Raw genomic sequence first — 22,862 nt, forward strand, 5'->3', positions numbered from 1 at the left:
CTCAGAGCAACGCCAGATCCTTAACCCACTGAGCGAGGGCAGGGATCAAACCCTCAACCCCATGGTTCCTAGTCGGATTCGTTAACCACTGAGCCACGACGGGAACTCCCTGAGGGCACCTCTTGCTAGTCCTTTTCTTCTCCCATGTCTGGATAGTTCTCCTCCAGGAAGCCTCCCTCACCCTACAGTAGAACCCGTAGTTCGTGGGTTGTCATGTTCCCCCACAGAGGCAGATGGACCCCACCCAAGGTTTGCTTCAATGTCAAGACTGATGATGGAGTTCCCGTCGTGGCTCAGTGGTTAACAAAGCCGACTAGCATCCATGAGGACGCGAGTTCGATCCCTGGCCTCACTCAGTTGGGTTAAGGATCTGGCGTTGCCATGAGCTGTGGTGTAGGTTGCAGGCGTGGCTGGGATCCTTCATTGCTGTGGCTGCGGTGTAGGCTGGCAGCTATAGCTCTGATTGGACCCCTAGCCTGGGAACCTCCATATGCAGTAGGTGTGGCCCTAAAAAGACAAAAGCCAAAACAAACAAACAAAAAAACTGATGATCGCACACCAAGAGGGTAGGGAAAGGTTTATTAATGACATGATTCGAGGTCTCTGAAGGAGCAGGAATGGCTTCTCAAGAAGGTCCAAGATGCCTTGAGAGAGCACGGAAGGAGATTGGTCTGGGTTTTTACTACGGTGAGGGAGTTAGGTCAGGTGCATTTGTGTGGAAAGGGGTTTGCATGGTTGGAATCTGCCATGGACGGAAAAGAAGGGAGCGCGGGCCTTCTTCTGAGCTTGTCCAGGTGTGAGGCACAAGGAAAAGAGGGAGCGAGGACAGCTTAAAAGGAGTCAGCAGTCAAGCATGAAAAAATGGCCTCGGACTCGTCCATACACGTGCTGTTCTCTGTGTCTACATTTCTAGGTGGGTCCCTTCTCCACCAGGAAGAGTTGGCAGGATAACGTCAACTGAGGGATGAGACAAGCTGTGGATGACAATGTCACTGACATCAGGGGATTCTGGACCTTCGGCAGGAACTTGGGATTTCTCTGTCTGCATCTCTCCAGCCCAGGGAGCCTTCCAATCCCTTCATTCCTCCATCCCCGTTCCATCTCCCCCAGATCTGTCTAATGCTCCCCACATTCCTTAGCTCGGACCCTCCCCCAACCAGACACCCCTGCTCCCCCCACTCCCACATTCCCTCCGGACACTCCCATGGAGGGGAAAAAACCATCCCTCATCCCTTTCCTGCTCCCAGCCCTGGGATCGGACATGCTGGTCATTCCTGTTTGGGATGGCCAAAGAGATAACACCTGGCATGGAGCCACTCTGTCACTTCAGAACTCTCAAAGCTGTTTTAGGCAGCCCTCTGCCCACACTGCGTGTCCACCCTGGCCCCTGAGCTCCTGGCCCTGGCTGTTTCCCCTTCTCCAAGAATGAGGTAGAGGACCCAGCAGCCAGCTGGAAGAAGAGCAAGGTAACTGCTCAACTTCCATCCAGGTCAGCTTCCTGTTCCTTGGACCCCACATCTCCTAACTCTGGGAGGCTCTGGATCATGACAGGCATCGTGGAGAGAGGCTGGGCAGCTCTGAGAGTCACAGCCTGGGAATAAATGCTGTCCCAAGGGCAGACAGGGACAAGTGTCCTCTCTCCAAATACCGCAGAGGATGCTGCTATCACAGCTGCTTTTGTTTAGGCATGTCTGGCTTTCTGTCCAACATCTGCCTGGAGTTTGTCTGTTAAAGACACAGCTGTGGCCAGTGGCCTCCAGTCTTAGCCCTGCCTCCCAGGAGTGGCGTGACCTTTTGAAGTCAAATGAGGAGTCAAATGAGGCCAGGAGAATGAAATCAGAGTCTGCAGGTGAAAGGATTCATAGGCTATCAAGTTCAGCTCATGTCCCTCCCCAGGCTCTGAACCTAATTTTGTACTCCAATTCTTCATCCTTTTCCTTAAAGAGGACTCCAAATTGCACAAGCTTCAGGCCTTAGATCTGCTCTGAATATGGTGCTTTTTTTTTTTTTTTTTTTTTTTTTTTTTTTTTTTTTTTTTTAGGGTTGGACCTTCGGCATTCGGAAATTCCCCAGCTAGGGGTCAAATCTGAGCTGCAGCTGTTGGCTTAGCCACAGCCACAGAACATCAGATCAAAGCAACATTATAACCTACACCACAACACAGGATCCTTAACCCACTGAGCGAGGCCAGGGATCAAATCTGCACCCTCAGGGACACTATGCTGGGTTCCTAACCCACTGAGCCATAGATGGGAACACCACAAATGTTACTTATTAGCATAAGTGGTGGAGAAAGGCTCTGGGGTCAGATAACACAGCATTAAAATCTGAGTTGTGGTGTTCCCATCGTGACACAGTGGAAAGGAATTGGACTAGGAACCATGCGGTTGCAGGTTCGATCCCTGGCCTCACTCTCTGGGTTAAGGATCCGGCATTGCCGTGAGCTCTGGTGTAGGTTGCAAACGCTGCTCGGATCTGGAGTAGCTGTGGCTGTGGTGTAGGCCGGCAGCTACAGCTCCGATTAGACCCCTAGCCTGGGACCCTCCATATGCTGCGGGTGTGGCCCTAAAAAAAAAAAAAGCAAAAAAAATAATATATATAAATAAATACATAACATCTGAGTTGCATTGGCTTCAAGTTGCTTAACCTCTCTGATCCTGTTTTCTCATCTTAAAACAGATGATTTCACAAAGATTGTTGTGAGGATTTACTTTAATAATATTTGTAAGGCACTTAGCATAGTTTCTGCTACATAAGAACTACTATATGGTGGTTTTTTCATTCTTATAAACTCTAAGAGATGGGGATTCTAAAAGAGACTTCAAGGGAGTAAGCCCTTTGGACTGAACCCTTGGACCAAAATAAGAAAGTTCCTTTAGTCTGGGACGAAAAAAAAAAATGCTCTGGGGAAATGCATCTCTCTACTGCAATGAGGCAAATCTGAATTAGGCTCGAAAAAGTACATGCTGAAAGTTTCCTTTCACTTTGATTCCTTCGCGGATAACCAGACCTTTGGGCCCGCCCACTTACCTCCGCCTGGTACCACCCACTACACACCTGTGGGGGCTGGATTCCCCGCCCAATCTTCAAGCCTGGGTGGGAAGAGGGGACCTTTGGGATTCTGCTGGGCTGGGCCCGGAAGGCAAGGGTGGATGAGAAATGGATACAGTGTGGGCCCAGCTCCGCGCCTGCAGCGCACTCTAAGGAGAAGAGACTTACTTCCACATCGACGGGAAATCGATGATACAAGAAATATCAGTGATACAAGAATATCCTTCGGGGAAAACACTCTTGCTGCTAATTACATTTAGCGATGCTTGGTTATTACCACTACTAAATATTTGTCTGACTTTGCCAAGAGACCATTCCCAGCTCGGATCAGGGTGGGTGGGAGCGAAGGCGCAAAAGAAATGAATCTTGGCAAGGATGGCCAAGGGGCTGGTTACGAGGAAGAACGCCCAGAGACCGCCAGCCTCTTCTCAGGGACTCACAGCGCGGTGAAGACGAGTAGGGCATTCCAGCCAGTGGCTTGCGGATGTCGGGTCCCAGATGAGTCAACGCTGGGCCTCTTCAGCCGACCCGCAGAGGTGGCTGCGTTCGGAACGGCCTTTCCACCAGCTGTAGCAGCCGCAGCCGAGCGGCAGGACAAATCCCACCCCCGGCCCCGCCTGTCCAATCCGTCTTGCTCGGGAGGCAACGTTTCTCCGGAGAAGAAAGAGGCGGAGAGGGGAAATCCAAGCCTCTGGGGGCTCCCGACAGGTGTTTGGGGGAGAGGGCGGAGCCGGTTAGGGAGGATGAGGAGGGAGGGGCGGTGCTGCGCCTTTAAGAGGCGGTGGCGGAGCCGGGACCTTTTCTCTTTCCCCGGAAGGAAAGCGTAGCCCGGGCTGGGCGCGCAAGGTGGGGAGGTGCGGGGCTGGGCGTGGGGAGGCGGGGCGCGCGCGGGGAGGACCCCTCCTTTCCGTCCTCCTTGCGGTCTACCGGTCCGCCTGCCCAGATCCACCGCCGAGCCCGGATCGGAGGCGACAGTGCGGCCAAGTGGGCGCGGCGGGGCACGAGCTGGGGGGCAGGGTGCCCGGGGCAAGGGGGCGGTGACCCCGACACTGAGCAGTCAAGAGAATAGTTCCGAGGACCTCCGAGGGGACTCTGAGAGCGCAGACCCTTAGCGGTCGTGAAACCGATCAGGGCTGAGGGCCCCAGACTGATCAGCGCTGCGGAGCTCAACGACGCTGCCGGCCAGGGTGTTCTCCAGCGGCGCGGGGGGAGCAGGTGAACAGGTCCTCACTCCGAGCTCCACGCCCTCACGCGCTCTCGCCCCGGCCCCGGCTCCTGCCTGCAGCCATGGGCCCCGGCCCCAGCGCGCCGCCCGCGTCCGACGCCTGATGCTCTGCGTGCTGGTCTCGATGGTGGCCTCCGGCGGCCGCATCGCCACCGCCTTCAACCTGGACACCCAATTCCTGGTGGTGAAGGAGGCTAAGAACCCGGGCAGCCTCTTCGGCTACTCGGTCGCCCTCCATCGGCAGACGGAGCGGCAGCAGCGCTACCTGTGAGTCAAACTGTGAGAGTGGGGGTGTCGTTGAGCGGAGAGGAGGGAGAGAGTTTGTGTACAGGGTGCGGATCCAGAGTTGAGTCCGAGCCCTGGGCCCGCTGGCTTCCAGGCTCGCAGGCCGCCGGCTCTTAGAAGCGAGGACTTAGGGGGCGGGGACCTGGGCAGCCCTCCTGCTGCCGACGGTTGGCGGGAAGCGGAGGGGTTGGTGGGGGGGGACAGTAATCATTGGCAAGTGCTGACTGAACCAGTACCTGTCTAGACTCGCCCCCTCAGCCCTTTAGACCTCTTTTGCGAGCAGAAGTGGGGTCCCCGTTCACTGAGCCCCCTTAGATTCTGTGAACCCGGTATTTAGCCTACCGAATGTCTCTTCTCGCTAGGGCTGGAAACTGGGGAACACTGCAACCTAGACACCTAGTGGATCCCCCTTCCCCCTTTCCTGGGAAGAACCCGTGGGCATATGCGTTTAAGCCCGCCCCTACCTCGCACTTAGTCTGCGGCCACGCCAGCCACACCCTCCGCAGAACCAGACTAGGGGGCCTTCGCAACTGCTTGGCGGTTGGAGAGTGAGATGATGGGCGAGTCTGGGCTTTCGGAGCTGTCCAGGCGCTCCTTCTGACCCCTTGAGTGTGCGGAAGTACAAGTGCCAGGAGGAGCGGTCCCAGCTCCCGCGCTCGGCCTCCTGCCCCCCCACCCCCAGCAGCGTCGCCCTCCCACCAGAAGGTCTTGAGTCTCCCCGCATTCCACAGATTCATGTTGAATCTCCAAGCCTGAGTGTGTTTGTTTTGGTTTCAAGAGGGAAGGCGTGTTTTACCCTTTCTTAGGTTCTCCATCCCTGACAGCTTCAAGGAGAAGGAGGGGAAAGAGCCATGCTTAGGGGACAGAGGAGAAGGAGACACATCCAACTGCTTCTGTTGGCCCCACACCCACACACACCCACACCCCGGGCCACAGCTACTCTTTTGCCCCGAGGCGCATGTCCAAGTTTCAGAAGTTTCTCTGCATGGGCTTAGTGGTGCTGAGGTTGGCACTTGGGGGAAGGGGGACACTGGCGGAGGTGAGACTGTCCCAGGAGGGAAGATTGTTAGGCCGAGGTCGGCTCAGGCAGGCCCTTTGGGGGCAGTAGTTCTTCCGGTGATGTCAGACCCTGCTGAGCAAGTGGACCTAGTCAGATAAAGGGTGTGTTGAAACCTTTCCCAACGCTGGCTGGAACCTGCAGAAACTTGAGGAAGCTGGAGTGTCCAAAGTCCAGACTCTGCCCCAGCCTTGGCCCCTGCCCTGCTGGCCCAGCCCCTGCCTGGTCTACCTGCCTACTTGGCCTGCAGTTCCATCTCACTTCTGCAGAGGTGGGGGCCACCACACCCTGCCCAGCCCAGCCTCAGCCGCTGCGGTCTGGCCAACCCTCCAACCCTAAGTGACCATCAGCACCAGTTTCCATATTGGTGCTCTTTCGGCCCCAGGCCAGGGAAGGATTTTCAGAGGGTCCGTACTGAAGCTGCAATGTATAAGGCAACACAGTGGAAAGGGAACATCAGAAAAAGCAGGGGTAAATAATGGAAAACTAGGGTAAAAAACAGACTCTCTAATACTCACCTACCCCCTTTTTTTGCTAGGTGAACTTGAGCAGGATATTTCTCTTCTCTGGGCCAGTTTTCCCCCAGGAGGGATGAGGCCTGGATCTATATACTCCTTCCTGCCTCTGTTGGCCTATAAAAGGCAACTTGGCATTAAAGGGAAAAAAAGAGAATCCTGAGTCCCGTTGCCAGCTTCCCATCTTGGATCTGTCACTAATCCCTGAGTCTTTTTTTTTTTTTTTTATCTTTTTGCCTTTTCTAGGGCCGCTCCCACAGCATATGGAGGTTCCCAGGCTAGGGGTCAAATTGGAGCTGTAGCCACTGGCCTACACTAGAGCCACAGCAACGTGGGATCCGAGCCGCATCTGCAACCTACACCACAGCTCACGGCAACGCCAGATCCTTAGCTTCCTGAGCAAGGGCAGGGACCGAACCCGCAATCACATGGTTCTTAGTCGGATTTGTTAACCACTGAGCCACGACGGGAACTCCCCTCAGTCTTTTCAAAGGGTGGTTCTACATCTTGGCTCACTCATCGCCTCCTCTCCCTGAATTCTGCCCCCATGACCCTTCGGGAGAACCAGCTGGGCCCACTGGGCTTAGCTGCAGCCATCTGTGTCACCAGATGTGAACAGCTGCCTGAGTGCTCAGCTCAGGGGACCCAGCAGATCAACTGGCCATCTTCTATTCTGTTAGCTTCCAAGTCCCTTTGGAAAAGGGGAAGGGGTCATGGCCCTGAACAGTCTTAGCCTGGAGGAGACTGAAGGGTTTCAGGAGGCACAGGAACCCGAGAAATTACATGCAAAATCATGTCTTTTTGTTCTGGGGCCAGGAGGAGGGGAGAGCGTAGCTTTTTATCATATTCTCCAGGAAGGCCTGATTTCAGAAATGTTTACAAACCCAGGTGTGTCTTTGTTCCCCAGCACCTCCATCTCTGGACTGAGGGTCCCCTCCTTCCATCCTCACAGCAGAGACCTTACCCCACCCAGGCCCCAATTTCCCAGTCTCTGGAGGGAGGGGTTGGGGTGCTTTGGGCTTCTTGGTGAGGTACCTAAGGAGCCCTGGGGAAGCAGAGGGACTCTTCCTCTGGGAAACGGTCCCTGACACTCCCCTTCCCCCAGCATCTGTTCTGTCATTCTCACCTGGGAATCCAGGTGTCCTTCTCTGGCCTGGCCCGGTGGGTTATGGGAGATACCTCTGGGGCTTTTGCCCCAGAAACAAGGAGGCGAAGGGCGGGAGTGGCCATGACGCTTGGAAGGTGAGGTCATACCTGAGCTAGGCAGGAACCAGGCTTACTTGCTCTCTTAAAACATGTTTCCTTGGGCAGGGCAGGTGCCTGGCAGCCTCCAAGGCTCGTGCCAGAGGAAATGGGCACGGCAGCTGCGGCTGCAAGCAGAAGGCCTGGATGCATAGGGTCCTTTTTCCTCTGGCTCTTTCCAAAGACTGCACTGAGCCAAGGAGCTTAAAACTGGACAGGAGGTAGGGGGAGCCTGATCTTGTAGAGAATGAAGTTTTGAAAGGGGCTTGGTCAGACCTAAACCAAGAAGGAAGAGGGTGGCCGCCGTTACAGCAAGGTAGATTGAGGTTAGATGACACAAAGAATGCCCTCGGGGATCAAATGTGGAAAAAAGACGAAGGAGCCAGGAAAAGGGAGAAGAAATGAGAAAAACAGCCTTTTCTTTATTGGCGGCTCAGGCAAGGCCTCTTTCTCCTGTCCCATCATTCCCTCGCTTCCTCCAGCTTGTTGCTCTGACTCTAGGGCTGAGTCACCAGAGGGGAGAGGGGGCTGGATGGGCAGCGTAAGAAGTTGGGGGAGGATGGAGAAGGCTGCAGTTTCAGCTCCTGCAGGAGCAGCCTCTGGGGACGTGGCTAATTCGGGCAGCAGGACTGGCACTGAGCTCGGGTCTGGGCATCTGAGAGCTGCCCCCACCCCACCCAGGGCCCAGAGCTGGAAACTCCTCCCCACCCACTGCACTGGCTTCCTGGCCTAAGAAGTAAGGCATGGGGGCCCCGCTGCCTGAGTACTGGCCCTTCTGGTCCCTCCATGTGCCTCCCTGCAGGGCCACCCCAGTGCCTCTTTGAAGTGAGGAGTCTGGGAAATAGAGTCTTACAGGCTGATTCTCAGAGCATCACCACCACCACCCCCATCCCCTAGGGGGCCTTCTTTTTTTGTTGTTTGCTTTTTGGGGCTGCAACCGCGGCATATGGAGGTTCCCAGGCTAGGGGTCCAATCAGAGCTACAGCTGCTGGCCTACACCACAGCCATAGCAATGCGGGATCCGAGCCGCATCTGTGACCTACACCATAGCTCACGGCAACGCCGGATCCTTAAACTGATGATTGAAGAGCGAGGCCAGGGATGGAATCCACAACCTCGTGGATCCTAGTCGGGTTCATGAACCACTGAGCCAACAAGGGAACTCCCTGTAGGGGACTTTTGGCTCTAGAGTGAGCCAACCTGCTGCCCTGACACCGCTGGGCCCCCCTTCCCCAGCCTCCTCTGATTCTACTGCTTTCTAAGTGCTGTCCCATCAGTCTTGACCTGCCCCAGCAAGAGTGACAGGGCAGGGATGAGGATGTGTCTCTGGAACTTGGAGCTCCAGGGCCTCTGCAGAGGCCAGCAGGGGCGGTCTGGCTGGAGCCAAAGGAAAGGGTGAAGAGGCAGCTGTTTGAAAGCCCTTGAGAGGTCTCTTGGCTCATCCCTTCCTCCTGGAGGGGCACCTGCACCCACCCAGCCCAACCTGACTCCAGGAGAGAGGCGGTCCAATCTCCTTTCTTCCTGCTCTGAAGCATCTCTGAAGCTTCAGACTGCTGCTGGGAGGGTGGCCTCAGGGGTGGTGTGGGAGGGATCAGCTTCTGGACTCTCTGATCTGGACCAGCTCCAACAGCAGGAGCAGTGTGCTTATTTGCATGGCAATTGACATCCATTTGCATCGCGTAAGGTCTTTCCCATCCTCTGGATTCCCCCACACCTGGCCGTGGCTGGAGGAAGCCGGACCTGGCCCTCTGCACACCCGTCTTCCCCAACCACTCCCAGTCCTCTGGCTGTAGACCCATTAGCTCCTGGGCTGGGAGCCAGAGGGCCTTAAAGGGCCTCTAAGCGGGCCAAATAAGAGCTAAAAATACTCTAGGGAGGTGTGGGGAGGGGGGCTCACTGTGGAATCTCTGGGGAGAGAGGAGCCTGGGATGTGGGGCTGGGATGAGGCCCACTAACCCACCACCCATCAGTGGGCACGCGGCTGGTGCGGGGTGAGAGCTGAGCGGGTAGAGATGTAAGTGGATTCCTGTCTATCCAGTTGCTAATCATTCCCAGCTCTGCCTGCTCTGGACCTCCAGAAGCTAAAAGGAGAGATCTCTCAGGCCACTCCCTCTAAGATGAGGGAGCTGGGAGGGTGTGGCCACCCCGTCACCCACCCCTCCTCCGCCCCCCTCAGCCTCCTCCCACCCTGACAGCTTGGGCCTCGAAGCAGCAGGCATGGCAGGACTTTCCTAGCATTGCATGCCCTGGAATGCACCACGGGCTCTCTAGGGACCCCTCACCTGCTGAGGCCTGGACCCAGCCCTTTAAGGTCATTGTAGCCAACCCCCAGCCACCACCTCCAGCCAAATCTGAGCTCCCTTGGACTTCCCGTGTGGCTCACAAATCTGATGATTCCCCACCTGCAATGACTAGCAGCCAGTGCCTACCTCCACCTTGCTGATTGCCTGGTATCCTTAGGCCATGGACGTGTTACTTTCTGCTCATCCTCTGCTCCCTCTCAACACTTAAACTAGTCTGCCCTTTGCTCTCTGCCACAGGTCCCCTAACCCGGGGGTCAGAAATGCCTGGGTCCCTGGAGCAAGGCCTGGTGCCACAATAAAGCAGAACCGCATGGAGTTCCCGTTGTGGCGCAGCAGCAAAGAATCTGACTAGGAATCATGAGGTTGCGGGTTTGATCCCTGGCCTCACTCAGTGTGTTAAGGATCCCTGAGCTGTGGTGTAGATGCAGACAAGGAAGGCTTGGATTTGGCAAGGCTGTGGCTGTGGCGTAGGCCAGCAGCTGTAGTTCCGATTCGACCCTAGCCTGGGAATCTCCATATGCCACCGGTGTGGCCCTAAAATAAATAAATAAATAAATATCATTAATAATTTTGCATATTGACAATATGTTGAATTGCAATATTTTTTCAACAGTGGATTAAATAAAATCTATAATAAAAACTAAAAAATAAATAAATAAATAAATAAATAAAACAAAGCAGAACCACAGTGCTTATGTTGGCCTCGGCTTCATAGTCAGAAAGTCCTTTCAAAGAATAAACCCACTTATTCCCCCAGCAACCCTGGAAGTTGGTGGGAAAGTTGCTGTCCCATTTTACAGATGAGGCACTCAGATCAGAGAGGGAAACGAAAGCCTCCCTTGAGGCAGAACAAACCTAGAATCAGGCCCTTTGGCTCCAAGGCTGAGGCGTTCCTTTCCCTTGGGCAGATGCTTCCCTCTCTACCTGTCAGGTACGCCAAGGCCGATATCCAGGCGTGGTCCGTCCGTGAATGCGCCAGGCACCCTTCCCAGCCCAGACGGAGGGTGACTAACAGGGCCTGGCTGCCACACTGGCCCCCTGCCAGCCTTCCTGCCAGAGCTCTCAGCCCTGCTCTGCTTAAAGATCTCTAGCTGCACCCTGTTCTCAGGAACCCTGTGAGGTGCAGGCTGCCTTCCGGGCACCCCCAGGCAGCGCATTCCTGACACCCAGTGGGTGGAGGCACCCAGGCCCTGGCATGCCCAGGCCCTGCCCTGCCCACTCTCCGCAGGCCTCACTTTCAAGTCCTAGGCAGGATCTGCAGGCAGGGCTATTGCTCTGCACATCCAAACTCTGGCAGAAGGCCCAGCGCCCAGGTTCTGAGCTGACAGCCTCAAGTGATAGCATCGCTGGGACCAGATGAAGGGGGAACCTAAGAGGTGCTGCCCTCCAGGAGGCGGGGTCCAGCGGGATTGAGGAGGCGGTCCTGGCAGAATGTCCAGAAGCTGAAGGCAGATGATGCTCGGAGAGCAAGGAGTGGTACACCTGGGTTCTCAAACTGGGGTGTGTTAAATATGCAGGTTCCAGGGATCCACCCCCGCATTCAATTCAGGTCGTCTGCGGTGGGCTGAGAAATTTGCCTTAACAAATATCTCAGGGTTTTTAGAGTTCCTGTCATGGCTCAGTGGAAATGAATCTGACTAGCATCCATGAGGACTGAGGTTCAATCCCTAGCCTCACCTGGTGGGTTAAGGATCCAGTGGCTGCAGCTCTGATTTGACCCCTAGCCTAGGAACATCTGTATGTCGCAGGTGCGGCCCTGAGAAAAGAAAAAAAGAAAGAAAGAAATCTCTGGGTTTTTGATTCTGCTGGTCTAAGAACTATCTTTTGAGATAATATTTTGAGGCTGATCACCTGTCTTCCTCTCCTCCATCACCTCTCCGGTATGGGATGGGCTGTCAGGGCCCTAAGAACCCTTGCAGGGACTTGCAGCCAGCATCCCTAAAGATGGGTCCTGGGAGTTCCCGTTGTGGCTCAGCTGGTTAAGAACCTGACTAGTAACCATGAGGATGTGGGTTTGATCCCTGACCTCGCTCAGGGGGTTAAGGCTCTGGCATTGCCATGAGCTACAGCATAGGTCACAGATGTGGCTCACATCTGGCATTGCTGTGACTGTGATGTAGGTCAGCAGCTGTAGCTCCAATTCAACCCCTAGCCTGGGGACCTCCATGTGCCACAAGCAAGGCCCTAAAAAGACCAAAAAAAGAGAGAGAAAAAAAAAGGGGGGGTGGTTCTGGGCAGGTTGGGGACAGGGTGACTGATAGTCCTCACCCATCTCCGCTCTCAAGCCCACCAGCCAAGAACTCTGCCTGGGGACCATGCTACCCAAAGTGTCAGGTACTCAGCTGCCCCCTCCCCCATGCCTCCTATGTCTGTCTCAACAGTGGTGGGGAGGGGAGAGTAGCTGTCACCCAGGTCACTTGAGTGCCCTGCTGACCTCAGTTACCCAGCTCTGGTCTGGGGTCAGTTGGCCTTCCTGCCCACCTTCTTCAGTGCCGGGCCCTAGATCGGAGTCCTCAGATGGCTTAGAGCAGAGGCCCGGGGCCTCCACCCAACCACCCACCCTACCCCCTCAAACATTCTCTTCTTGGGTCCCCGGAAGTTGAACCCTGTGCCGGGCTCTGCCAACCTTGCTCTCTTCCCATCTGCTGTCATCTCAGAAGCCAAGCGTTCCTGCCCAAACCCAGATCAGATTCCATCACTCAGATGCCGAGACAGTCCTGCCCAGACCCTGGCCATGTCACCCCTTGCTGATGATCCCCCCGTGGCTCCCCTTCCCACCCTGTCCTCTTGTCCCTCCCCATATTTCTGGCCTCCAGCTGTACCAAAGGTACCCCGGTCACCCACCTGCTCGCGCTTCCTGGCTCTCGCACATGCCTGACCTTTGCCCTCCTCCCCTTCATCACTGCGTGAACCCAAGCCATCCTCTTTAGACCTAGGCCAGGGTCCCCTCTTCTGAGGCCTCCCTGACTGCCCACCCCACCCGCCCCATGCAGCATCTGGGCTGGTTTACTCCATGCTTCTCATGCGATGCTCACCTGACCCTGGGTGTGTGTCTCTTTGCCCACCTTCTCCTGCCCTGGGTGCTCCTCGAGGGCCGGGGAGGGAGCCATTCATCTGCCAAGCCACTGCAGAGCCTGGCACACAGCCTGGCACTGAGCAGATGCTCAGTAAGTGCACGTTGAGCAGGGAGTTGTTCGAAGTGGACTCTGATGAGTTTGCGGCTGGGTCCACCTACCTCCTTGCCCCCAGGCTCCTGGCTGGTGCCCCCCGGGACCTCGCTGTGCCTGATGGCTCTACCAACCGGACCGGTGCTGTGTACCTGTGCCCACTCACTGCCAACAAGGATGACTGTAAGCGGATGGACATCGAGGAAAAAAGTGAGAAGGCCTGGGGCTGGCATTGGTCGGGAGCCTGGTGGAGGGGGTGGCACAGAGAGAATGACCGGAGGAGACAGAGGTCTCGCCTGGACAGTTTTTGGTCCCTTCTTGTCCGGCTGGGAGAAGGGAGCCCCAGAGGAGAGTGGGACCAGGTGGGATGGGTGGAGCTCAGACTGTGATGGGCTGGAGAAGGGGGGTAGGGAGGGCTGCCCTCCAAGGATCCAGGAGGGACCAGCCCTTGCCCTCTGGATTCTCTGGATGCTGGAAGGATGGGTAAGGTGCCCTGGCTCACAATCCCTCTCATGCCCACAGGTGACCCTAGCCATCACATTATTGAGGACATGTGGCTTGGGGTGACTGTGGCCAGCCAGGGCCCTGCAGGCAGAGTCCTGGTAAGTGGGTGTGCAGCGTCGGTTCCCCCTCCAGCCTTGTCCTACATCCCCCAGGAGCTGTGGAGGGAAGCAGAGGGCAGGAGAGAGGTCATCGGTGCCTGAGCGGGAGCCTTGCACGTGTCCATTGCTGTGGCTTCTGTCCCCACGGGCATGTGTGTCTCTTCATCCTGCACTTACGGTGGGGCGGGGACTGGCGCTCTCCCAAGGGCTAGCCCGGGTCCTGTCTGAATCACCCACTGTCCTCCCCTCTGGATCAGGGCCTGGGGCGGTGCTCACGCTTCGTGGGAATGAGCTGAGGGAACTGTGAAAGGAAAGGGCAGCGAGGGCCTCAGGCGGTGTGGCCTGGACGGGCCCCTTCCGGGGAGGCGGGCTGGCGGAAGAGGCACCGCCTTGCTTGCCCCCCTGCCCCCCACTCACCCGGCTTGCATTTGAGGGTCACTCCCTATTATCCGTTGTCACCTCCTGCCTGCATTCTCCAGGGCCCGCTCCTGGGTCTTGATTTCTGAGCCTCAGAGAGACAATGTATTTTTCTTCTTTCTCTTTTTTTTTTTTCAGGGCCGCACATGTGGCCTATGGAGGTTCCCAGGCTAGGGGTTGAGTCAGGCTACAGCTGCCAGCCTCTGCCACAGCCACAGCAATGTGGGATTCAAGCCGCATCTGTGACCTTCACCACAGCTCACGGCAGTGCTGAATCCTTAACCCACAGAGCGGGGCCAGGGATCAAACCCATGTCCTCATAGATACTCGTTGGTGTCGTTACCACTGAGCCACAACGGGAATTCCTCATTGTTTAAATTGATGTCATATTTACACGGAGCACATGTATAGATTTTTGGGATTTTTTAATTTATTTATTTTTTCACTGTACAGCATGGGGACCAAGTTACACATACATGTATACATAATTTTTCCTCCCACTGTAGTGTTGCGGTGTAAGTATCTAGACATAGTTCTCAATGAGCACGTGTATAGATGTTAAGTTTCAGTTGCGTTCTGACAAATTATACACCTGCGTAACCAGCTTTTATTAAAAGCTATTAAAGAAGCAGCATATTTAGATCATTTCAGAAAGTGCACTCCTTTCCGGTCAACTGTCACCCCCAGAGCCATCACTGTTGTGATTTCTGTCACCTTTGAACCCTGCCATAAGCTCTGGGTTTGACCAGTTCACTTTCGAGTCCCTTGTTCAGGATGGTATGGATCTAGGATTCCATTTAAGGCGATTCTGGATCCTAGGTCCCTCAGCATTTTTCTGCTCACGCATCCATCCCTTCGGTACCTTTTTTTTTTTTTTTTTTTTTTTTTTTTTGGTCTTTTTGACTTTTCTAGGGCTGCACCTGCGGCATATGGAGGTTCCCAGGCTAGGGGTCCAATTGGAGCTGTAGCCGCCGGCCTACACCAGAGCCACAGCAACACCAGATCCTTAACCCACTGAGCAAGGGCAGGGATCGAACCCTCAACCTCATGGTTCCTAGTTGGATTCGTTAACCACTGAGCCACGACGGGAACTGCTGGGAGAAGCTTTGAGAGAGGTGCACAGCCTGGTGCTTAAGAGCTCAGACCCCTGAGCCTGACATGACAGGCTTGGTTGGAATATCTTCACATCTCTCCAGACGTGAGCACTTAGGCTGGTTACTGTGCCTCAGGCTCCTTATCTAAAATGGGGAAGGGGAGTTCCCATCGTGGCTCAGTGGACACGAATCTGACTAATATCCATGGGGATGCGAGTTTGATCCTTAGCCTCGCTCATTGGGTTAAGGATCTGGCGTTGCTCTGGCTGTGGGGTAGCCCAGCAGCTGTAGCTCCAATTTGACCCCTAGCCTGGGAACTGCCATACGCTGCTGGTGGGGCCCTTAAAATACAATAAAAAATAAAATAAAATGGGGAAGGAGAATGGTCCCCACTCCATGAGGCTGGTAGGAGGTTAAAAGAATTAATATGTGAAGAGCTCTGGCTGTGTCTGGCAGGCAGGAAGCACTCAGTAAGTGTTAGCTGCTGCTACTGTTGTTATTCTAATATTTGGTCCTTTCATTAAGAGGGCAGGGTCATCAGGGCATAGCAGAGAAGCAAATTCTTTACCTGCTCTGCGTCTAGCTCCTTTTAATTTTGTTCTTTTTTGGTTTTGTTTTGTTTTGTTTTGTTTTGTTTTTTGTGGTGTTTTGGCCATGCCTGCTGCGTGTGGAAGTTCCTGGGTCAGGAACTGAATCCATGGCACAGCAGTGACAATGCTGGATCCTTAACCCACTGAACCACCGGTTCTTTTTAGACTCAAGAACCTGAACCGGGGGAGTTCCCATTGTGGCGCAGTGGTTAACAAATCCGACTGGGAACCATGAGGTTGCAGGTTCGATCCCTGGCCTTGCTCAGCGGGTTGAGGATCTGGCATTGCTGTGAGCTGTGGTGTAGGTTGCAGACGCTGCTTGGATCCCACACTGCTGTGGCTGTGGCATAGGCCGGTGGCTACAGCTCCGATTCGACCCCTAGCCTGGGAACCTCCATGTGCTGCGGGAGCGGCCCTAGAAAAGGCAAAAAGACAAAAAAAAAAAAAACCTGAACTCCGCCTTCCTTTATCCTTTTCCCTCTTTGTGTGGCCAAGATTGCTAAGCCACTGAAATCCAGTACCTTCTGGTCTTCCAAAAAGGGTCCCCACTTCAGAGCAGGTGTCTGAGTTCTGGAAATGCAATGCAGATCCAGGCATCACTGTGGGAAGAAAGAAAAGCCAGGAGACCTCTTTCCGCTCCTCTCCCACAAAGCCAGAGGGAGGGGCTGTGGAGATGCTGGCCCTGGGTCCCTGTGGCGGGCTCAGCTGTGTGTTTTCTTTGGCGGGGGGGCTCTTCCCAGGTCTGTGCCCACCGCTACACCCAGGTGCTATGGTCGGGATCGGAGGACCAGCGGCGCATGGTGGGCAAGTGCTATGTGCGGGGCAATGACCTGGAGCTGGACCCCAATGATGACTGGCAGACCTATCACAATGAGATGTGCAACAGCAACACTGACTACCTGGAGACGGGCATGTGCCAGCTGGGCACCAGCGGCGGCTTCACCCAGAACACGGTGTACTTCGGAGCTCCTGGTGCCTACAACTGGAAAGGTGGGCGCCACGAGGAAGGGGACAGGAGCAGAGACCACCACCCTGTTAGCTCCTGGGGTAGCCTGCCAGGGCTTCCGCATGAGGGGGCCAAAGGGAGCATCCCTCTGCCAGCATTAGCAACCACCTTGACCTCTGCTAGTTTAAAGCACTTACAATGTGCCAGAGGCTTTGCCCCTATTATCTTTTAAAATATTAATTAACAGGAATTTATTAAGAATAAAGAAAATCATCCAAAGACTGGTTCATTTTCCTATGAAAGTCTCCTAGATGTACACAGACACTCAGAACTTCAGAATGGGGAGTTCCCACTGGGACTCAGTGTTAATGAACCCAACTAGTATCCATGAGGTTCGCAGGTTCAATCCCTGGCCTCGCTCAGTGGGTTAAGGATGTGGCATTGCCATGAACTGCAGTGTAGGCTGTAGACGTGGCTTGGATCTGGCATGGCTGTGGCTCCAATTTGACCCCTAGCCTGGGAACTTCCATGTGCTGCAGGTGTGGCCCTAAAAAAAGCAAAAAAAGAAAAAAAAAAAAAGCAAAGAGAGAAAGATAAAAACTTATTAAAAAATAAAACACGTTCCTGGTACAACTATTAGATGGTGCTGTAGGGTTTGGTAAAATAAAGGGGAAATTGCCCTTTCTCTCCCCCATCTCCTTTGTCCCATTTCCCAGTGTCTTATGGATCTTTCCAGACTTATTTTAGAATATATAGATAGGAGTTCCCATTGTGGCACAGTGGTTAATAAATCCGACTAGGAACCATGAGGTTGTGGGTTCCATCCCTGGCCTTGCTCAGTGGGTTAAGGTTCCAGTGTTGCTGTGAGCTGTGGTGTAGGTTGCAGACGTGGCTCGGATCCCGCGTTGCTGTGGCTCTGGCGTAGGCCAGTGACTACAGCTCCGATTCGACCCCTAGCCTGGGAACCTCCATATGCCTCAGGAGCGGCCCTAGAAAAGGCAAAAAAAAAAAAAAAAAAAAGAATATATAGATAACTTAAGAAACACACACGCAGAGACTCACACTAAACATGCTGTTCTGCTACTTCCTTTTCACATGTCAGTAAATTGTGGGCATCTTTTCATGTCAGCCCATGCTTGCATCTGCCACGCCATGCAATGCCTCGCAGGAGTCTGGCTGCTCACACCTCCTCCATCTCTGCACCCCCACAGCAGATAGGCTGTAGCAACAGCCATCCTTTTTCCCTTACTGCAGGATCAACAGGCAGAGGGGACCCAGAATCTGGTCCTTTTTTGAAATTGCAGTATCGCTGGCGCACAATGTTTTGTTAGTTTCAGGTGTGCAAGAGAGTGGTTCAGCATTTAAATATGTTACAAAATGATCACCGCTTTACAAAATGATCACCGCTCTAAGTCTAGAAACCATCTGTCCCCCTGACAAAGTAATTTCATTTTTTTTTCTCTTTTTTTTTTTTTTTTTTTGCCTTTTCTAGGGCCACTCCCGCGGCATATGGAGCTTCCCAGGCTAGGGGTCTAATCGGAGCTATAGCCGCCAGTCTACCCCAGAGCCACAGCAACACAGGATCCAAGCCACATCTGCAACCTACACCACAGCTCATGGCAATGCCAGATCCTTCACCCACTGAGCGAGGCTAGGATCGAACCCGCAACCTCATGGTTCCTAGTCAGATTCGTTAACCACTGCACCACGATGGGAACTCCAATTTCATTGATTGACCATATTCTTGATGCTGTATGTTACATCCCATGACTTTTTTATTTTGTCCTCTTGACCAACCTGTGGCCCTAGATATAGTCACAGCCTTGGGCTCACCCAAGGCCAAGGCCTTTAGTCTTGCCCTCCCACCCCTGGGTCCTTTAGAACCTTGGCAGGGTCACAGACACGCTGCAGCAGCAGCCCTGGGGAGCGGGAGACAGGTAGGCAGCCTGAGTTTGGGGGCAGGATTAGGAAGTGATAGTGGTGTGGGGTCTGGCTTCAGTGTCTAGTTTGGGGGAGCTATCCAGGTGCCTGGATGACTGCATTCCAACCATGGCCCTGCAATGAGCTCTCCATCCCTAAGCCTCACTTTTTCTCATCTGAAAAATGGGCTCATCCTTCAACCTCCCAGAATTGTTAGACAGGAAGTCATCGGCAAATGGCAAAGGACTCCCCCCAAAAAGGGGTTATCCTTACCCATATCTGGGGGCCAGGGTTGGACATAGTGGAGGCAAGGGAAGGTGACTTATGCTCCCCCTCCTCAAATCCTTGTGAAGGAAACAGCTACATGATTCAGCGGAAGGACTGGGATTTATCCGAATACAGTTACAAGGACCCAGAGGACCAAGGAAACCTCTATATTGGTAAGTCTAGTGGTGGTGGCCCATTGGGCAAAGAGGAGGAAGGGACTCAATCCATGGCACACTGGTCCTCTCGCCTTCAGAGCCTGGGGGGAGCGAGGTCAGGATGCAGTGTGATTAGAGGCATTTGGTTCAACTAGCCCATACTTATAACTGCCACCTGTGTATACCCAAGATGCAGTCTGTGTCCTCTTGAAGCTCACAGTCCAATGTGCAAGCAGGACAGGGGACTGGGCACCCAAGGTCCACTTCCTTGCCCAGCTTAATAGAGAGGAGTAGAAGAGTTTCCTGGTGGCTCAGAGGGCTAAGGATCCAGCATTCTCACTGCTGTGGCGTGGGTTCAATCTCTGGCCTGGAAACTTCTATATGCTGCAGGTGCAGTCAGAAAAAAATAAAAGGACTGGAAGATAATGGGGTGGGGGAGTTCTTGGGGGATAGGTCCAGAGTAAAAGGGGCAAACTTTACCGGGGCCTCGATTGACCACCTTCTTCCCATCCCAGGGTACACAATGCAGGTGGGCAGTGCCATCCTGCATCCCACGAACATCACCATTGTGACGGGTGCCCCGAGGCACCAACATGTGGGTGCTGTCTTTCTGCTGAGCCAGGAGGCAGGCGGAGACCTGCGGAGGAGACAGGTGCTGGAGGGCACGCAGGTGGGCGCCTATTTTGGCAGCGCCATTGCCCTGGCAGACCTGAACAATGATGGGTGAGAATCCAGGGATGCTTCTTTAGGGGTGGGGAGAATGATGAGGGAAGTGGGCTTGCCCAAGCCAGGGCCGAGTAATGGAGGTTTGCAGTGGTGCATTTTTTTGGCCTGCAGTTTGCAGGGATTTGCAACTCAGTTTTGCATGTTGATTTGCCACCAGACTTTATGGGATCCTGGATGTTTGCATGTCGATTTCATGACGCCTGCCTCTCCTTGTCTATTCCAGTCGTTCGTACGGCTCTAACAGACGTGGGCTGTTGGGTGTGATCTGGGTTTGCATGGCTTCTCTACAACATGTGTTTTTTCTTAAGACAGGTCACGGTGACACTTCCATGTCCTTCCCATGACCTATAACCAGAAGTGCCATTTGTGGAATCATGCCTGCTCAATAAGAGTTGTACTGTATGTCCCATCTCCCCCTTCTTCTCTCCTGTGCAGGTGGCAGGACCTCCTGGTCGGCGCCCCCTATTACTTTGAGCGGAAAGAGGAGGTAGGGGGTGCCGTTTATGTCTTCATGAACCAGGCAGGCACCTCTTTCCCGGACGACCCTTCCCTCCTCCTTCATGGCCCCAGTCGCTCTGCCTTCGGCTTCTCTGTGGCAAGCATTGGCGACATCAACCAGGACGGATTCCAGGGTATGAGCCAGCACTCCTGCCCCTGCACCCACTGACTGAGCGCTAGCTGCATCCCAGGCTTGATAGGGCCCAAAGTGGAGATGGGCTGGGGCCCAGGTATGGGGAGCTCACAGCAGGGCTGGAGAGATGGCATGCAGCGGGAGCCCCCAACAACAAGCTCGGTGGACCTCCTGGAGGAGTGGATGTACCACTGGGCATCAAAGGCTGGGCTGAGTGTGCACAACAGAGGGACCCGAACGGGCATCATGTGAGTGTGGTATTCTTGTGTGCTGTACCCGGATCTAGTGGGTGTAGGATGTTCACATCAGAGATGAGGCTAGAGGGTGATATGGGGGTGAGGTGGACACTGCGAAAGCCAGGCAGAAAAAACTGGGGCTTTATATTTGGGCTATGGTAACGGGGTGTCCAAAAAGGTTGGGGGCAGGGATGTGATACGCTAGCATGGTACACCTTGGAAGATGATTCTGGAGGGCGACGTGGGGTGTATGAAGAGGGGAGCAAGCCTGGGGGTGTCACGATCAAGAATATTGTATATCGGGGAGTTCCCATTGTGGCTCGGGGGGTTAAGAACCAGAGTAATATCCATGAGGAGACAGGTTCGATCCCTGGCCTCACTCAGTGTATTAAGGATCTGGCATTGCCACAAGCTGTGGCTTAGGTTGCAAGTGTGGCTCGAATCTGGGGTTGCTGTGGCTGTGGTGTAGGCTGGCAGCTGCAGCTCCAACTCATCCCCTAGACTGGGAACCTCCATATGCCACAGGTTCACCCTAAAAAGAATATAGTGTATCAGGTGTGTGGTGTTAAGCGATAGGACGAGGTAGAAGTCACGGATGGAGGGGATGTCATTAGGGCTCGGCCACACTTGGGGACCAATCAGACTTTGGCGTGTCAGGGAGAAGGACAGATCAAGAGGTCGAGCCTGGTTGCCATGGGACTCAACAGACATTGCACTGACTTAACGTGCAAGTCACTTCTCTGACCATCTAAGTTTCCCAGAACATATCTGAAAACCAGAAAGACAGAGGGACCTCTCAAGAGCCAAAATAAGTGCTAGAAAGTTCCATTAATGAAGCCCAAGCAGTTACTGATAACCAGAATGGTCCAGTTGTCACTCAGGACCTACTCATTCTTCCTTCACTTACTTTTCTAATAAGTTTAGCTTCCTGGTTACCTAGGCGTTATCAGATCAAAAGTAGCAAACAAGAAAGTTTAAGAAGGTAAGACAGGGAGTTTCCATCATGGCACAGAAATAAATCTGACTAGGAACCGTGAGGTTGTGGGTTTGATCCCTGGCCTGGCCCAGTGGGTTGAGGATCCTGCGTTGCCGGGAGCTGTGGTGCAGGTTGCAGATGCGGCTCAGATCCTGTGATGCTATGGCTGTGGTGTAAGCCAGCAGCTGTAGTTCCAATTCAACCTCTAGCCTGGAAACTTCCATATGCCATGGATGCAGCCCTAAAAAGCAAAAAAAGAATCCGACTAGGAACCATGAGGTGGCGGGTTTGACCCCTGGCCTCGCTCAGCGGGTTAAGGATTCGGTGTTGTCGTGAGCTGTGGTATAGGTCACAGACGTGGCTCGGATCCTGCATTGCTATGGCTGTGGCGTAGACTGGCAGCTGTAGCTCTGATTGGACCCCTAGCCTGGGAACCTCCATGTGCCGTGGGTGTGGCCCTAAAGAGCAAAAACAAGCAAACAAACAAAAAGCAAAACAAAACAAAAAAAAAGGTAAAAAATTTTGGATTTATTTGTGAAAATCCTGGTTAGAGTGAAAAAAAAAGTTCTGGCCATTTTAACATGTAGAGTTCATGACAGTGAAAACCCCAGCCCCCACTGTTAGACAGATATGGGCTCAAATAGCCTGTCTTCGACTCAGGAGCTGTGTAATGTTGGGTTTCCCAAGCCTATTGGCTCATCTGGGGGCAGTAGTACCTACCACCAGCACTCTTGGGAGGATTAGATAAGGCGAGGTGCTTAGTAACTCCCTGGCAAAGTCACCAATGGAGAACACCTGCTTTTGTGACCCTGCTGATAAAGGTCATTAGAGGAGCCAGGCCTCTGGAGGGGCAGGTGGTGGCGGAGAAGGAAGCCACTGTAATGAGGAGAAACAAACACCAGCCAGTGGTCAGGAATCGGAGGCTCTCACCTGCCTGGGACATTAACTGGCTGTGTGACGTCAGCTAAGTCACTCCCCTCTCCTGGACCTTGTGTCCCTCCTATAAAAGCAGGCAATTGGGTGGCTGCTGGTCCCAGTTTTGTTGTTTTTTTTTTTTTGTCTTTTTTTGCCATTTCTTGGGCCGCTCTCGTGGCATATGGAGGTTCCCAGGCTAGGGGTCCAATTGGAGCTGTAGCCACCGGCCTACACCACAGCCACAGCCACACGGGGGGGGGGGATCCGATCTGCGTCTGCAACCTATACCACAGCTCACGGCAACACCGGATCCCTAACCCACTGAGCAAGGCCAGGGACCGAACCTGCAACCTCATGGCTCCTAGTCGGATTTGTTAACCACTGAGCCATGACAGGAGCTCCTGGTCCCAGTCTTAATCCTGAGCCACAGAACTCTGTTTCCCCGATGCTCCGAGCCCGGCCCGGCAGAGAGGTCAATGGCATGCTGAGCTCTGTGTCTAGAGCACTGGGTTGGGGAACCATGGGTCCAGGGTGACCCTGCA

The 22,862-nt window shown here is 54.0% G+C and overlaps 1 protein-coding gene and 1 long non-coding RNA gene across 3 annotated transcripts in view; one reads left to right on the forward strand and one right to left on the reverse strand.

Annotated features, from left to right (window-relative positions):
* LOC110256024 lies at nt 563-3,624 on the reverse strand. Of its 2 annotated transcripts, none has more exons than XR_002337170.1 (2): nt 3,492-3,624; nt 563-974 (listed from the first exon to the last, which is right to left on the reverse strand). It is a non-coding gene; the product is annotated as an uncharacterized LOC110256024 (long non-coding RNA). The 2 variants fall into 2 exon arrangements; XR_002337169.1 differs by having other exon boundaries at nt 3,220-3,533.
* The window catches only part of ITGA3 (integrin subunit alpha 3), a 34,559-nt gene continuing 15,521 nt past the window's right edge, over nt 3,825-22,862 (forward strand). Inside the window, exons 1-8 of the mRNA XM_021067145.1 lie at nt 3,825-3,897; nt 4,337-4,543; nt 12,928-13,055; nt 13,368-13,447; nt 16,289-16,538; nt 18,768-18,854; nt 19,352-19,559; nt 19,998-20,194. Of these exons, the coding sequence (XP_020922804.1) occupies nt 4,380-4,543; nt 12,928-13,055; nt 13,368-13,447; nt 16,289-16,538; nt 18,768-18,854; nt 19,352-19,559; nt 19,998-20,194 (1,114 nt within the window). The 5' untranslated portion in view covers nt 3,825-3,897; nt 4,337-4,379. The remainder of the gene's footprint in view (nt 3,898-4,336; nt 4,544-12,927; nt 13,056-13,367; nt 13,448-16,288; nt 16,539-18,767; nt 18,855-19,351; nt 19,560-19,997; nt 20,195-22,862) is intronic.

This window comes from Sus scrofa, chromosome 12 (assembly GCF_000003025.6).
Source record: "Sus scrofa isolate TJ Tabasco breed Duroc chromosome 12, Sscrofa11.1, whole genome shotgun sequence".
Lineage (NCBI taxonomy): Eukaryota > Metazoa > Chordata > Mammalia > Artiodactyla > Suidae > Sus > Sus scrofa.